Source organism: Nerophis lumbriciformis, linkage group LG37 (genome assembly GCF_033978685.3).
Source record: "Nerophis lumbriciformis linkage group LG37, RoL_Nlum_v2.1, whole genome shotgun sequence".
In the NCBI taxonomy this organism is placed as follows: domain Eukaryota; kingdom Metazoa; phylum Chordata; class Actinopteri; order Syngnathiformes; family Syngnathidae; genus Nerophis; species Nerophis lumbriciformis.
Genome location: NC_084584.2, coordinates 15,637,326 through 15,655,389, shown reverse-complemented (window position 1 = coordinate 15,655,389; position 18,064 = coordinate 15,637,326). Strand labels below are relative to the sequence as shown.

General features: G+C 43.0%; 1 protein-coding gene across 1 annotated transcript in view; it reads left to right on the top strand.

Annotated features, from left to right (window-relative positions):
• The window catches only part of erf (Ets2 repressor factor), a 101,996-nt gene extending 85,769 nt beyond the window's left edge, over positions 1 to 16,227 (top strand). The window contains exons 4-5 of the mRNA XM_061930913.1: positions 13,898 to 14,769; positions 14,836 to 16,227. Of these exons, the coding sequence (XP_061786897.1) occupies positions 13,898 to 14,769; positions 14,836 to 15,420 (1,457 nt within the window). The 3' untranslated portion in view covers positions 15,421 to 16,227. The remainder of the gene's footprint in view (positions 1 to 13,897; positions 14,770 to 14,835) is intronic.
• Positions 16,228 to 18,064: the final 1,837 nt, after the last annotated feature.

The following is an 18,064-nucleotide window of genomic DNA, read 5'->3' as shown; positions in this document are numbered from 1 at the left end:
GCGCTTTCATGGCAGATATAAGTAAGAACTTGACACTACTTTATATTAGAAATGGCAACAGCGGAGGATGAATGTCACATAACAAGAAGATAGAGAAGAAAAAAAAAGAAGCTTATCGACTACAAAGGCGGACACGCGCACATTTTCAGGATTTATGCAGATCCCAAATACAGATCAGCAGGTACCAGAGGGTAAGAAAAGTTGCTTTTGCATAATATTGCAAAACAAAACACCAGCTAATATGTCTTACTTTATACACACCATAATAATACTCGTGGCCGGGCCAGCAATCGGAGTGTTGCTGGTTACTGGGGTTCAATCCCCACCTTCTACCATCCTAGTCACATCCGTTGTGTCCTTGGGCAAGACACTTCACCCCTTGCTCCTGATGGCTGCTGGTTAGCGCCTTGCATGGCAGCTCCCGCCATCAGTGTGTGAATGTGTGTGTGAATGGGTGAATGTGGTAATACTGTCAAAAGCGCTTTGAGTACCTTGAAGGTAGAAAAGCGCTATACAAGTATAACCCATTTATCATTTATTTATTTATGTTGAAGCACAGTACAATCCATCAAGCGGTGCGGCTTCATAGCTTACCAAAGTCGTACTAAAACATTTTGATAGATTTTTGAGCGCCGTGTGTAATGTTCTATATTTTCAATGGAACATATAAAATAAAATTCAGTGTTGTTTACTTGAGTCATATTGCAGTTTACACATATCTCTTATGTGTGACCGCCATCATATTGCAATCTACACGTATCTCTTATGTGTGACCGCCATCATATTGCAATCTACACGTATCTCTTATGTGTGACTGCCATCTACTGGTCACACTTATCATTTCACCATGTACCAAATAAAATAGCTTTGAGGTCGGTAAGCGCAACCAAAATTATTCCGTACATTAGAACACTAAATTGGCCCTAGTGTGTCAATGTGAGTGTGAATGTTGTCTGTCTATCTGTGTTGGCCCTGCGATGAGGTGGGGACTTGTCCAGGGTGTACCCCCCCTTCCGCCCGAATGCAGCTGAGATAGGTTCCAGCACCCCCCGCGACACTAAAAGGGACAAGCTGTAGAAAATGGATGGATGGACATTAGACGCACCGGGTTGTAAGGCGCACGGTCGAGTTTTGAGAAAATGAAAGGATTTTAAGTGCGCCTTATAGTCCGGAAAATATGGTAAACAAAAACTACTCTCTACTAATTTTTTTAGTTATTTTAATTTCAGGGAATTATTCCTTGGCGAGGGAGGGAGCAGGCTTGGGGTAGGGGTGGGGTTTGGTGGTAGCAGGGGTGTATAATGTATCCCGGAAGAGTTAGGGCTGCATGGGATTCTGGGTGTTTGTTCTGTTGTGTTTATGTTGTGTTAAGGTGCAGATGTTCTCCCGAAATGTGTTTGTCATTCTTGTTTGGTTTTGGTTCAAAGTGTGGCGCATTATTAGGAAGAGTGTTAAAGTTGTTTTATATGGTCACCGTCAGTGTAACCTGTGTGGCTGTTGACCAAGTATGCCTTGCTGTCACGTACGTGTGCAAGCAGAAGATGTATTTAGTATAACAATTCTTAGGCTGGCACGCTGTTAATACAGATTGTAGAGGGCGCCGAATGTTGTACCATCATAGCACGCCCTTATTGTATCTGTAAGGGTGAAAATCGGTAAATGTTGATCCTGGGAGTTTTCTGCGAGAGGCACTGAAATCCGGAAGTCTCACGGGAAAATTGGGGGGTTCAGCAAGTAAGCTGCTGAGCCGCATCAGAGTGATCAAAGAGCCGCATGCGGCTCCGGAGCCGCGGGTTGCCGACCCCTGACTTAAGGGAGCAGCTCCGTACTGTGTATGGAGACACATAATTAGCTGCTAGCCGCTTGTCAGCCGGGGGACTCAAGATAAATAATGTCAGCAAGAGGGTATTGGCATTAATCGGCAACGGCGATCACAAACTCCATCCATCCTTCCATCAACTTGCGCTTATCCGAGGTCGGGTCGCGGGCGCAGCAGCCTAAGCAGGGAAGCATTGACTTCCCTCTCCACAGCCACTTCGTCCAGCTCCTCCCGGGGGATCCCGAGGCGTTCCCAGGTCAGCCGGGAGACATAGTCTTCCCAACGTGTCCTTGGTCTTCCCCGTGGCCTCCTACCGGTCGGACGTGCCCTAAACACCTCCCTAGGGAGGCGTTCGGGTGGCATCCTGACCAGATGCCCGAACCACCTCATGTGGCTCCTCTCCATGTGGAGGAGCAGCGGCTTTACTTTGAGCTCCCCCCCGAGGGCAGAGCTTCTCACCCTATCTCTAAGGGAGAGCACCGCCACCCGGCGGAGGAAACTCATTTCGGCCGCTTGTACCCGTGATCTTGTCCTTTCGGTCATAACCCAAAGCTCAAGACCATAGGTGAGGATGGGAACGTAGATCGACCGGTAAATTGAGAGCTTTGCCTTCCGGCTCAGCTCCTTCTTCACCACAACGGATCGATACAGCGTCCGCATTACTGAAGACGCCGCACCGATCCGCCGGTCGATCTCACGATCCACTCTTCCCTCACTCGTGAACAAGACTCCGAGGTACCGTATTTTACGCACCATAAGCCGCCCTGGGTTATAAGCCGCGCCTTCAATGAACGGCATATTTCAAAACTTTGTCCACTTATAAGCCTCCCCGTGTTGTAAGCCGCATCTAACTGCGCTAAAGGGAATGTCAAAAAAACAGTCAGATAGGTCAGTCAAACTTTAATAATATATTAAAAACCAGCGTGATGTGGGCGCGCATGGAGTCGTATATCAACATGGACGGAGCTGCGTGAAAAAAGCCACCCGGCCTCTTCGCGTAAACTTACCTTAACCACTCGCTCATCTTTTCTTCATCCATCCATCCCTTCGAGTTAGCTTTTATGATGACGCCGGCTGGAAAGGTCTCTTTTGGCAAGGTCTTCCTTTTGATTATCACCATGGGTGGAAGTTTCTGGCCATTAGCATGGCAAGCTAGAACCACAGTGAAGGATGACTTCTCATTCCCTGTGGTGCGAATATTCACCGTACGTGCTCCCGTTGTATCCACAGTGCGGTTCACAGGAATATCAAAAGTCAGTGGAACCTCGTCCATGTTGATAATGTTCTCTGGCCGGATCTTTTTTTCAGCTATCTTGTTTTTACAATATGCACGGAAAGTAGCCAGCTTTTCTTGAAAGTCTTTAGGCAGTTGCTGTGAAATAGTAGTCCGTGTGCGGATGGAGAGATTGCGTCTTTTCATGAACCGGAAACCTGTCGCTTAGTAGGAGCCATTTTGTGGTCTTTACAGATGTAAACACACAAAGGAAATGAAACGTAATATCCGCGCGCTTCTTCTTCTTCTACGGGGGCGGGTGGTTGCTTACAGTAGAAGAAGAAGCGCTTCCTCTTCTATGGGGGCGGGTGCTTACCTTGGCGGTTGCTTGCGTAGAAGAAGAAGCGCTTCCTGTTCTACGGGGAAAAAAGATGGCGGCTGTTTACCGTAGTTGCGAGACCTAAACTTTATGAAAATGAATCTTAATATTAATCCATATATAAAGCGCACCGGGTTATAAGCCGCACTGTCAGCTTTTGAGTAAATTTGTGGTTTTTAGGTGCGGCTAATAGTGCGGAAAATACGGTACTTGAACTCCTCCACTTGGGGAAAGATCTCCTCCCCAACCTGGAGATGGCACTCCACCCTTTCCCGGGCGAGAACCATGGACTCGGACTTGGAGGTGCTGATTCTCAACCCAGTCGCTTCACACTCTGCTGCGACCCGATCCAGTGAGAGCTGAAGATCCTGGCCAGATGAAGCCATCAGGACCGCATCATCTGCAAAAAGCAGAGACCTAACCCTGCAGCCACCAAACCGGATCCCCTCAACGCCCTGACTGCGCCTAGAAATTCTGTCCATAAAAGTTTAGAACAGAATCGGTGACAAAGGGCAGCCTTGGCGGAGTCCAACCCTCACTGGAAACGTGTTCGACTTACCGCCGGCAATGCGGACCAAGCTCTGACACTGATCGTACAGGGAACAGACCGCTGCGATCACAAACTTTTTCTCAGAAATCGGCTGATACTCATCGTAGGGGGATAGAACGGCACATCTCTAGCAGTTTACTCAAATCACTCTTATTACTGCAGAATTTGGTGGTTTGCAATATTTACAATTACTGCAGTATCATGACATCAACAACAAACCTACCTTAATGCAGAATCAGTCCTGCCAAGTACAGTAATAACCAGCCCCGTACTTGTTTCCCTGCAATTCATTTTGCTAGCTCAATGATGGGTGGAAATGGGCATTCTTTCCACAAAAAAAAGGATACATGGGGGACAAAAAAATAAATTTGAGGTAATTTCAAACAAAAAGTTTTGCGGCCTGATATCAGCCTGTTGTGGACCACTGTGTTATGTTGAATGACTGAATGAAAACCCAGGGACACAAGTTAAGTGTCAATTTTAACACGTGTTAGTTTAAAGAAAAAAATAAGTATGGTTGGGATGGACTCTAACACAACTAGGTAAGATTTTACATTTCTGAAGGATTTGAATCATTGTTTCTGGTAAAGTAATTTATTGAAGCATGCAACAGATGCTAGTATCCCAGTGTTCAAGGTAGTTTAAATCTTCGTTTGAGTTGTATTTATTATTAAATATGCGATCATATCAATGTGCACCACTCTGCCCCTCCTTGTTCAAACTGCTCCCACAGTGGAGTGTTTGAAGTCTCGTCTTAAGACCCACTTTCATTCTCTGGCTTTTAACACTACGTGAGTTGTGTGTTCCTCTGTGTTTTTAAAGTTTTATTTCTATTTGTTTTAATTGGTTTTACCCTTTAAAATAGTTTTTAATCATATTTATTTTTATATTATTTTTATATTTATTTATTTTTTTGTTTTTATTCAGTCATTGGTGGAGCTAAGGATAATATTTTAATAATGTTTTCAATATTGTTGTGCAGCACTTTGGAAACGTTGTTTAAATGTGCTGTACTGGAGCGGCATGGCGTAGTGGGTAGAGCAACCGTGCCAGAAACCTGAGGGTTGCAGGTTCGCTCCCCGCCTCTTACCATCCAAAAATCGCTGCCGTTGTGTCCTTGGGCGGGACACTTCACCCTTTGCCCCCGGTGCCACTCACACCGGTGAATTGAATGATGAATGATAGGTGGTGGTCGGAGGGGCTGTTGGCGCAAATTGCAGCCACGCTTCCGTCAGTCTACCCCAGGGCAGCTGTGGCTATGAAAGTAGCTTACCACCACCAGGTGTGAACGATTGATGGGTTCTACATGTAAAGCGACTTTGGGTACTTAGAAAAGCGCTATATAAATCCCAGTTATTATACAAATAAAGTGGATTGGATTGGATTGCGGGACACTTGGCCTAGTAAAAAACATTTTATCGTGCATCTATATTAGGGATGTCCCGATCCGATATTTGGATCGGATCGGCTGCCAAAAATTGCGTATCGGCAAGGCATGGGAAAATGCCGATCCAGATCCAGTTTAAAAAAACTCCGGTCCTTATTTTCCAACGCACCTATTTAAATAATACATTCCACTTTTCTGCTGCTCCGTAATTTCCGTTCCGCATTTTCCAGCACACCTTCAACACATCCACAATTCTCACGCAGTTGCTTTTAGCTGCTGGCATTACACGACAGGCTCTTCTCACTCTTTCCTGTGTCTCCCTCTCACAGACAGCAAGCGCACCTTCTTACACACGTCACATACTGTCACGACACACGTCACATACTGTCACGACATACGTCACATTCGTATACGCCCTCTCCCAGCAGAGAGCGAGGTAGCGGCATGGCTAACGTTAGCTGTGATGCTAGCGCAGCCGCTAAGGTGCGCGCCTGCTCAAGCGTCCTCTGCGCACGGCAAATCTATGCCACGCACAAAATCAAATAAAAAAATAAGCGCATAACAATTTTCGACACACGAACACGACAGAGACAACAGTTTTCGTCATCATTGTTCAAATATTGTGACGTCTGTCGAGACGCTTATCTCCATTCGGTGCCACACGTCCACACCATCAAAATGCATAGGCAAAAATTTCCACATCAACACCGTCTGAAAAAATTTGTGATTTTTTTAGTTGTGATTTCCTTCTCTGCATGAAAGTTTAAAAGTAGCATATATTAATGCAGTATGAAGAAGAATGTTTTAATGTAGACATGCAAGCCTTGAAAGAACATTTTGAAAATCAAGACTACATTTCCTGCAAATGGGTGCATTTCTACCCTATATTTTAACTTTAGATTTATTCTCATATCAAACTCTTTTGGCTGTCTTTTTGACACTTACATCAGGCACCCCCCTCCACACCCTGGATTATAAATAATGTAAATAATTCAATGTGATTATCTTGTGTGATGACTGTATTATGATGATAGTATATATCTGATAGTATATATCTGTATCATGAATCAATTTAAGTGGACCCCGACTTAAACAAGTTGAAAAACTTATTGGGGTGTTACCATTTAGTGGTCAATTGTACGGAATATGTACTTCACTGTGCAACCTACTAATAAAAGTCTCAATCAATCAATCAAAACACATAGAATCATCATACTGCTGTGATTATATGCATGTTCATTCAAGGCTAAGGCAAAATATCGAGATATATATTGTGTATCGCAATATGGCCTTAAAATATCGCAATATTGAAAAAAGGCCATATTGCCCAGCCCTAGTTCAATGATGCCATTTCTGTTTGTCATGTATAATTTTGTCTATTTTGTGTTTATCCTTGAATAAACAGGTCAGTTTCTTGTTACCAACCATTGTGTATTATTCAAACTCCCCTAATTCAGCTGGCTAGTTGTTATCAAGAGTACTAAAACCCTTTTCAACATGATTCTGACAACTAAGTAGGCTAAATAACTTTAAACTTTAATACATGCTCGGATAGGCCAGTATCGGTATCGGATCGGAAATGCAAAAACAATATCTGTATCGGATCGGAAGTGCAAAAACCTGGATCGGGACATCCCTAATCTATATGTTGTATTTCCTGGGACCACAAATGATTAATTTGGTGGAATGGCTAACATTCTCATGTCCCTTGTTCTTATAAGTGTTTCAATCTGACTATTAGGTGTTCAGTAGAGATGTCTTGATAATAGGATGGGATCGGCGGCCGATATTTGCCTTTAACTGATCGGAGATCAGCTGAGCAGCTGACGAGCCCAGTCGATTTCTTTACCGCAGCTTTCCTGGTGTTTACGGTGCTAAAGATTGTAATTTCCTTCAAAAGGGAGACACAATCACATCTACAGATTCCTTGTAACACACATGCATGAATTCCAGGAGGGTGCGTGTCTTGCCAGAACACCGGCTCGAATTAGAATTGCCGCATGGCCAACGTACATCCACGGTACGGAGTATGGATGGAACGATTCATGACAAATATCCGAACCGTTTGGTTGACCTGACATGGTGGGAAATTGTGTTTTTCCTGCAAGGCTGGACAATTCATCACATTTTTTATCTCAATTTCAATTTTGGCTTCTCATGATCATAAAAATATTATAATTGGAAATTAATGATTAAAGGGGCTTTTTGCAACTTACATTTTTCAAAGCAAAGAAATAAAACAAGAACACTATTAGCGAGCTTATGTTACCATTAGTGGTTTAACAGAACACATTTGTTTTAAAACGGTCTATATTTGTCACAATTTCTAAGTTTGTGTATTAAAATGTTTTACTGGCTCGAATAAGATGATTGGTGTTCACGGCAGTCACTTACTCTGTCAACACATACGTGCAGGGAGCACATGCACACACACAAAAGGGGTTCAAGTGAAGCAACGAACAATTTGCAGTCATGTCGTTTTGATAGAATATACATTCAATTATAGCTGTGGCTAACAATCCACATCGCTATCGTTCGCTTACAACACCCAAAGCTGATGCGCGTGCATGTGTTACGTCATTACATCGTAGAAGCCATAAGAGGGCGGGATATACTGTGTAGAGGTAGCGGGGGGGTGTATATTGTAGCGTCCCGGAAGAGTTAGTGCTGCAAGGGGTTCTGGGTATTTGTTCTGTTGTGTTACGGTGTGGATGTTCTTCCGAAATGTGTTTGTCATTCTTGTTTGGTGTGGGTTCACAGTGTGGCGCATATTTGTAACAGTGTTAAAGTTGTTTATACGGCCACCCTCAGTGTGACCTGTATGGCTGTTGACCAAGTATGCATGGCATTCGCTTGTATGTGTGAAAAGCCGTAGATATTATGTGATTGGGCCGGCACGAAAAGGAAGTGCCTTTAAGGTTTATTGGCGCTCTGTACTTCTCCCTACGTCCATGTACACAGCGGCGTTTTAAAAAGTCATAAATTTTACTTTTTGAAACCGATACCGATAATTTACGATATTACATTTTAAAGCATTTATCGGCCGATAATATCGGCAGTCTGATATTATCGGACATCTCTAATAATAATACATTTTATTTATTGCGCACTTTTCATTTAAACAAATCTTAATGTGCTACGGTAAAGAGCAATATTTGAAAAAATTTAAACTTATTAAAAACAGATAAAATACCAAGATTAAACAATATCAGTGAAGCAAAAAAAAAAAGCTAAATAGTTTGTTTTTCTTAAGGTTTTAAAAGAAATAACTTGGTTAAAAGATTATGGTGTACTTTTTGAGTACATTTAACAATACCGCGATAATGATAATTGTGATATGAAACTTTCATATTGTTACATCCCAACTAACTGCTAAAGCTTCCATGCAAAGTAGGAGTGATCAATCCAAATATCGATACCTAGCATTGTATCAGAATACAAACGATACTTAAGTGATTATATTGATATTTTTTTTGTCTTGTTTTTGATTCCACAAAATTGTTTTGGTTTTGTTAGTTTACAAACCAAACACTATCCCCTTTATTTTTCTAAAATAATGTAGATAGCAAATCAACACCACTAATTTGATACATTGTCTGATGTGTACCAATACTAGCACATTCTTTATTCAACGAAATAAGCTTTGTGTACACACACACACATATACACACAAAATAAAATAAAATTGAATTAAAAAAGGTCCATGACCAAGTGTCAAAGTATCAAATCGGGACTTGAAAATGGATCGGATTGTAGGCCAAAAATGTGGATCTAGTGTTTATATGGTAGAAATACTCCACCTACTGTATTATTGTGACATTTCAGAGTGTGGGTGTGTTGCCCTTTAAGACAGCAAATGCCATGTCTAAATAAGTTGATCTAATGATCGCTGTATGCTCGAGCGGGACGATATGGCTGAAAACTGTATCACAATGTCAGTGTTCTGTATCGGTCGATATTGTTATTTATATTTTTATGACCTATGGAAAATAAGGAGCAGGAGAAAATATATTAAATGTAAACGTTTTTATTTTAAATGAAACCTTCCTCTGATTATAATCCTCTCAGCTATTAAAGCAGAAAGGAAATGTCAACACAAGCAAGGAAAACACTCAAACAATGTAAACACAATTCTAAAATCACATTGAACACTAAACAATAAGCTCCTAAAATGAAGGTGCAAAAATAAGGAAGATGTAATAAAGTGTAACAAAATAGTGCAAAGTGTGATAATGTCAACATAGAGAAACCTGAGAACTATTTTTTCTGCAGGTTTAGTGCCAGTTACAGCTGTGCTCTAAAGGGTGAGCGCGGTGTGGTATCACCAGTCTTGCAAAATTTACAGACCACATTGGTCTGACTACAGTCCCTTTTTTAAAAAATGTAATAAAAACTGCCAAACTGTCCAGGTGACTTTTCCTCTTTTATCCACAATTTCTTCACTCTCTGCAGCACTGAATTTTACTTTCTCTTCTCACAAAGAATAATCTGCACGGCAACAAGATAGCGCAACCGAACTTGATAGTTGATATTGATACTGTTACCCGATTGGCTGTTGGCGTGTAACTCCCACTGATCAGTGATCACTTCCTGCGTTGCTCGGTTACCAGGGATTGAGTATCTTTGTCACGTAACCGTTTTTTTCCTACTTCTGCTTTATTCCTTCAAAGAAGCAAAAACATGATGAAAACACATTTGTATTGCTATAGATTACGTGTCTATTGCATTATGTATTGATATTTTATTACCTACACCAAACTGTGGTACATGGAAATACCTGATTAAAGCACTGTTTTATTTTCTTATATTCAAACACAGTGTTACTATTCAAACTGTGTATAATGTTACAATGGCCAAAAATATTAAAAATGTACCTGCTAAATAAAAAGCTCTGCATTGTTTTCAATTAATAATTAGGCCTACTACGCTAGTATATTTTAGTGTTGGTCATTATGGTGGTACTTGTAGAGCTGGCCCGCCACATCATTTTATGTGGCCCGCGAAAGAACGGAAAAAATGGGTTTCAATTAGAGACGTCCGATGAATGGAAAAATGGGTTTCAATTAGAGATGTCCGATAATATCGGACTGCCGATATTATAGGCCGATAAATGCTTTAAAATGTAATATCGGAAATTATCGGTATCGATTTAAAAAAGTAAAATGTATGACTTATTAAAACGACGCTGTACGGAGTGGTACACGGACGTAGGGAGAAGTACAGAGCGCCAATAAACCTTAAAGGCACTGCCTTTGCGTGCCGGCCCAGTCACATAATATCTACGGCTTTTCACACACACAAGTGAATGAATTGCATACTTGGTCAACAGCCATACAGGTCACAGTGAGGGTGGCCGTATAAACAACTTTAACACTGTTACAAATATGCGCCACACTGTGAACCCACACCAAACAAGAATGACAAACACATTTCGGGAGAACATCCGCACCGTAACACAACATAAACACAACATAACAAATACCCAGAACCCCTTGCAGCACTAACTCTTCCGGGACGCTACAATATACCCCCAACCCCGCCCACCTCAACCTCCTCATGCTCTCTCAGGTAGAGCATGACCCAAATTCCAAGCTGCTGTTTTGAGGCATGTTAAAAAAAATAATGCACTTTGTGACTTCAATAATAAATATGGCAGTGCCATGTTGGCACTTTTTTCCATAACTTGAGTTGATTTATTTTGGAAAACCTTGTTACATTGTTTAATGCATCCAGCGGGGCATCACAACAAAATTAGGCATAATAATGTGTTAATTCCACGACTGTATATATCGGTATCGGTTGATATCGGAATCGGTAATTAAGAGTTGGACAATATCGGATATCGGCAAAAAAGCCATTATCGGACATCTCTAGTTTCAATAAAATATTTTTTTTTATTTTTTTATTTTTTTTATACTAAATGCATTTGTTCTTTCAATTTTGACCAAAAAATGCATATTTTAAACTTTAATATTAACTGATTATGCCAATTATATTATTATATACTGTATTGCAAAACTATTTTTTGTGAGATAAAAACAAATAGTGAAATATCACCTTAATATAGGATTTTAAAGCAAGTTATACATATAAAAAAAAAATCTAATAATGAAATGCATATGCATTTTGATTAATCATGATTAATCACAGGTTATTATCCGCATGCATAATGTGAATTAATAATAAAAAAAAAAAACGGCCCTCTGAAAGCAGCCATTACTGCGATGTGGCCCTCAATGAAAATGAGTTTAACACCCCTGTTGTAGATCCAAGTGTTTTCTGAGGTGACGCATGGTGAAAAAATTTTGAGGACCAGTGGCCTCGACCTACTGTATGCCCATGGAGGCCACGGCGTCTCGTGTGCAAGCAGTTGAGGCAGAGGCACTCTTGAGTTGGTCACAATAGTTTGCTGTCCTCAGAAGAAGACCAAAGAAGACCCCACTATGGCACAACATTGAACTATTGAACACTAAATAATGGCCATCGCCAATCAAGGACATGTTGTCAATACAAGTGTCCCTCCTCTTTCACCGTTTACATAACATCTCACGCAGGAACGCCATTTGACGGACGGTTGTCTTAACCATCAACTAATCACATCCATCATTTATGTGAGTGACATCATCATGTCCCCACCCCCCCAAAGTGGTCTCTCTGTTCTGTTGTGTTCCAGCCAGTGCTAACAGGGTCCATATGGAGCGTTGGATCCTGGCTGACTTAAGTGCGGCACGATACTTTAATTATAGCCTTTGTGTGATGTGGCCCACGCGTGTTGTGACGTGACGCACACACACACACACACACACACACACACACACACACACACACTGTCAGTTTGCGCTGATTGTTGCGAAGGACACACACTTTGCTAATCTCTCTCACTCACACATACACAGAGACACACACACACACACACACACACACACACAGTGGCTGAGCAGCGGTGGAAAAAGCAGCCCAGCCCATGTTTGTGGTGGCAGCCAGTGCTACTTTTCCAGTATTTAATTGTGGCGCGCGCTCGCTTGCCAAGAATTTATTGCAGTGCCACAGTCTCTGGAAGCGGTGTCAGGGTGGGGGCTGTGGGGGTTAAAGAACCACCCACCTTTTTTCTTTTTTTTTTACCCAGTTTTTTCGATCAGAATGATGGGAGCCATGTGTCCACTTTGTCCGATGTCGTGATGCAATAGTTGTTGTCTTCTGCCCCCACCCCCACCCCCCACTCCGCCAAACACATCAAGTTCTGTTAGTGCGGCCAAAACCTCACACAGTTTGTTCTTCATTAAGTTCTGTCTGCTCCAGCAGCAAATTAGAAACACACGTAGGGCTGGGCGATATATCGATATACTCGATATATCGCGGGTTTTTCTCTGTGCGATATATATGACTATATCGTGATATTCGAGTATACGTTCTCACGCAGTTGCTTTTAGCTGTGGGCATTACACTACAGGCTCTTCCCACTTTTTCTTGTCTTTCCTTCTCACAGAGATATAAAACAAGCGCACCTTCTTACATACGTCACATACGTATACGCCCTCGCGGAGCAGAGAGGTAGCGGCATGGGTAAAGTTAGCTTTGGTGCGAGTGGTAATACGAGAGAAAGAAGGTGCGATTCTGGTAACAAATGAAGGAAGAATTAATTCCCAAGAAAAACAGCAGTGGTTTGGCTTCAAGTGGGAATATGTCGAACAGACAACCGTAATATGTCAAGTGTGGGGCAAAAGCGTTGCTACAAAAAGTAGCATTACTGCTAATATGTGGCATCATTTGAAAAGTCACCCGCTAGAGAATGAAGAGTGCTTGAAACTCCGCATGTCAACATCTCCGTTCGGTGCCACACCAACAAAATGCCGAGGCAACCATTTCCAGATCAACACCGTATGAAAAAAATAGTCAACAACAGAAGGAGATAACGTCCGCATTAACCTACCTCATAGCGAAGGACATACACTATTTGATTTCCTATTATGCAGCTCATTTTTATTTGACAGTTATTGAAATATCTTGTGTGACATCATGCACAAAAGTGCACTTTATTTGTTTTAAACTATTGTAGTGGCATTCTGTACAAAAAGTGCACTTTAATTTAGTGTTGTTTAGATATGTCATCTTAGTGACATCATGCACAAAAGTGCACTCATAGCTTGTTTTAAAATGTCTCTGACAATCTTGCACTTTCTGTTTTGGAAATGACATGAATGTTTGTGCCGCTGCTTAATAACTCTTTAATAAATACACTTTTGCTCAATTGACTTAGTTGTGGTTTCCCTCTCTGCATGAAAGTTTAAAATGAGCATATGTTAATGCAGTATGAAGAAGAATGTTTTAATGTAGACACATAGACTCATCATACTGCTGTGATTATATGCATCAAGTGTTCATTCAAGGCTAAGGCAAAATATGGAGATATATATCGTGTATCGTGACGTGGCCTAAAAATATAGAGATATTAATAAAAGGCCATATCGCCCAGCCCTAAACTTGAAAAACGTGAAAAATATGTCCAATACACAAAATAAAGCCTTTTTTTTGGTTGATTGTCGTCGCAGGTCGCAGCATCCCACAGAGTGCCCCACCTGTGCCCACCGGCGGCACCCACTTCCGCTTCCCGCCCTCCGCGCCCTCGGACGTGCTGTCGTCCAGCGAGGAGCTGCGCAGCCCGGGCGTGTTCAGCGGCGTGGCGCGCCGCATGGCCCGCGGCTCCGTCAGCGACTGCAGCGACGGGACGTCCACCAACTCGGAGCTGGAGGAGGCGGTGGGGGCGGAGGAGCGGGCGGCGGGGCCCGACAGGGCTTTCAGGGGGCTCCTCCCGCCCCGCCACCCTCACGAGTCGCTCTTCAGGGTCTACGGCGCCAACCCGGCGGGACTCCCCAGACCCTCCCATAGGGTCCACCCCGAGTCCCTGTCTCCGTTCCCCGTGTCCCCCCTGCCGGGCCCCGGGGGGATGCTGGCCCCGACTCTGTCCCCGGCCCTCTCCATGACGCCCACCCCACACCTGTCCTACACCCCCTCCCCCTCGCTGTCCTCCCCCATGCTGGGCTCCCACTTCTCCTTCAACCCGGAGGACATGAAGCACTACCTGCAGGCCCACACCCAGTCCGTCTACAACTACCACCTCAGCCCCCGCGCCTTCCTTCACTACCCCAACATCATCATCCCGCAGCCCCACCGCCCCACCCCCGAGAAGCCGCCCGCCCACCACCTGCACGGCCCGCCCCTGCCTCTCTCCCATTCGCTGGGGGTCGGAGAGGACGCCCACCAGCACCCGTCGCCTTTCAAGTTCAAGCTTCAGCCGCCCCCTCTTGGCCGCAAGCAGCGGGATGCGGGAACCTCATTGGCTTCTTCTTCCTCCTCCTCCGCTGGCTCCGCCTCCTTGTTCGCTGTGTCCGGACAGATGGCTGCGGGAGCGCCCAAGATAAAGGTAAGACAGCAAACAGGAAGTGATGTCGTAAGAAAAGCATGTGACCATGAGCTGCTGGTGTTACAGGTGGAGCCCATATCTGACATCGAGTCGGAGGAGGAGGAGGTGGAAGTGACCGACATCAGCGAGGACGAGGAGATGAACCGTGATGACGACGACATCTTCACCGCCGTGTCCCATCACCCACTCCTCCATCATTCCAGGAATAACGGGGCCGCCCTCCCGCCGCCCTCCGACCCTGATGACGACGACGAGGAGGTCTTCAAGACGCCGGCCACCCCGCCTCTCAGCGCCGGTCACTCGGCATTCCCGCTCCTCAGCCTGAAGAGCGAGCCGGCCCCGTGCCACCCGGCGCCCATCAGCCCCGGCGGCACCCGCTGTATACCGCTCAAACTCCGCTTCAAGCGCCGCTGGAGCGAGGACCAGAAGATGGAGGCGGACGGCGAGAAGGACGAGGCTGAGGACAAGAAAGTGCGAGCCGAGGGCAGGGAGGAGGCGGAGCAGCGGAAGAGGGAGGGGCCGGCAGAGAACGGAGGAGGTCGGGGCGTCATCTTGGGCTTGATGCTGCCGCCGCCGCCCGCCCAACGCCGGGCCAGCTCTGAGCTGCAGCGAGCCACCGCTCAGCTGTCTCTGGAGAACGCCAGCTGCTGAGCCGTGTGCACGCCACTTACGTGCGCACGCCCACAGACCGCACGAGTGACCTTTGACTGGGCGGGATCATTTCACACTCCTTAAAAGGACATAATGTTTGGTCTTTTTGGCGCTGAATCCTGAAAACTAGCGATGAAACACTAAAGTAAACATGGACGCCGCCTGTCACTGGATGCCACACAAGTGCCTCGCCGCGTTTACAAGACAGACAGGGGTCGTCGGCCATCTTGGCGTCGTCGAGGCTACATTCCGTACTTTACAGAGACGCCACTTCTTGGCGGAGGACGAGTGCACAGCGGTGAAGTGACTCCAACTCTAAGGGGTAATATATAGAGGAGGCCACGCCCACACGGCCCAGGAAGCCACGCCCACTCCGCCGTGCTTAGACTCCAGCGTTGAAGGTCTCGTCTTCATTCCCCAGGCTCCTCGCCATCGCGTCGCAGTATCCCCGGGCATTTACAGCAGCGAGCCGGCGACTTGCTGCTCCTTGGTGATGTTTTTTAGCGGTTAAACTTTATTTTTGATGACCTTTAAAAATGTTTTTAAAAAATTGTTTTTAAAAAGAGATATTCTAATTGGATGAAATAAGATTGTGCCTTTACGAAGCCCCGCCCCCCTCTTCGTCACACAAACTACCGACTTGCCTTCTTCCGTTTTTAAAGTCAAACTACACAATCTATATTTTACTCAAAGTTAAATGTTATATTTCGATATGGAAAAGAAACTAAATCTATTTTTCATGTGTTCATATAAAATAAATATATATATATATATATATATGTATATGTATACATATATATATATATATATATATATATATATATATATATATATGTGTATATATATATATATATATATTTTATATATGTATATTTATATATGTATATATATTTATATATGTATATATATTTATATATGTGTAAATATATATATATATATATATATATATATATATATATATCAGCGGTTGTATTGACCACACCTTTGCCTGCTTGCCTTCGCTTGAGCCATTTCTACCTTTTTGAAGTAAAACTACAAACATGGCGGCCACACCTGCCCCAGACAGGAAGTGGCATCAGGGAGCGTGGAGTAGAGAGACTTCCCGTAGTGTGTCGTTTACCACGGATACACGCAAGGCAGGCGCGGCGGCACATTTTCAAAGCGACGTACAATGTATTTTTCTATGAAAGTAGCAGTGTCAGCGCCCCCTGTGGCCGGTCAAGAAAAAAAGCAACACAAAAAGCTCCGCCCCTTTTCACCTGTCATCACTCATTTTTGGATCCTTTTACTGTTACTCCTGTAATGATGTTGTGTACTATTATTATTATTAACCTGCTTATTTTGTACTTTTTTCCCCCCCCCCTGTGAATGAAATATTTTTTGCTTCCAATTTGCACTCTCTCTCTTTCTCATCTTTTCTTTTGTTACCCATTTTTATTTTTATTCATTTTTATTTTTTATTTTTTTTACCACAATCATGTAAACCCCTGGTGATTTTTTTTTAATGGTGTGTATATATATTTTTTTTTATCTTTGGAGGATTGTGTAAGAAGACAAAAAGTGTTGTTTAAAAAAAAAAAAAAAAAAAAAGTTAAAAAGCATTGTAATGTTTCACTGTTTAGTTCTCTACGCCGGCGCCTTCACAGCGATCAGTCCAAATGATTGACAGGAAGTAGCCGTGTGACGTTTCTCTTCTGTTCATCTTCTTCTGTAATTGAAACAATAATCAGGGTTTATTAAAAGGTTTAAAAATGTATTTGTTTTTTGTGTTTATTTGCTGCGTTCTCTGTATGATTATCATGCTAACAGGACTAACGTTATTTTTTTGATTATTTGTGTTCTCTGTTAGCATGCTAATGTGACGAGCATTGTTTCTTTGTGTGCTAGCATGACTAACATTGTTAAATTCTTGTTTGTTTTCTCTGTTAGCATGCTAATGTGACTAGCATTGTTTCTTTGTGTGCTAATATGACTAACATTGTTAAAAGCTTATTTGTGTTCTCTGTTAGCATGCTAATGTGACTAGCATTGTTTCTTTGTGTGCTAAAATGACTAATGTTATTTGTTAGCTTGTGTGCTCTGTTAGCATGCTAATGTGACTAGCATTGTTTTTTTGTGTGCTAATCTGACTAACATTGTTAAATGCTTATTTTTGTTCTCTGTTAGCGTGCTAATGTGACTAGCATTGTTTCTTTGTGTGCTATACATTTTTGTGTGCTAATATGACTAGCATTGTTAAATGCTCGTTTGTGTTCTCTGTTGGCATGCTAATGTGACTAGCATTGTTTCTTTGTGTGCTAATATGACTAACATTGTTAAATGCTTGTTTGTGTTCTCTGTTAACGTGCTAATGTGACTAGCATTGTTCTTTGTGTGCTAATATGACTAACCTTGTTAAATGCTTGTTTGTTTTCTCTGTTAGCATGCTAATTTGACTAGCATTGTTTCTTTGTGTGCTAATATGACTAACATTGTAAAATGCTTGTTTGTTTTCTCTGTTAGCATGCTAATATGATTAGCATTGTTTCTTTGTGTGCTAATATGACTAACATTGTAAAATGCTTGTTTTTCTCTGTTAGCATGCTAATGTGACTAGCATTGTTTCTTTGTGTGCTATACATTTTTGTGTGCTAATATGACTAAC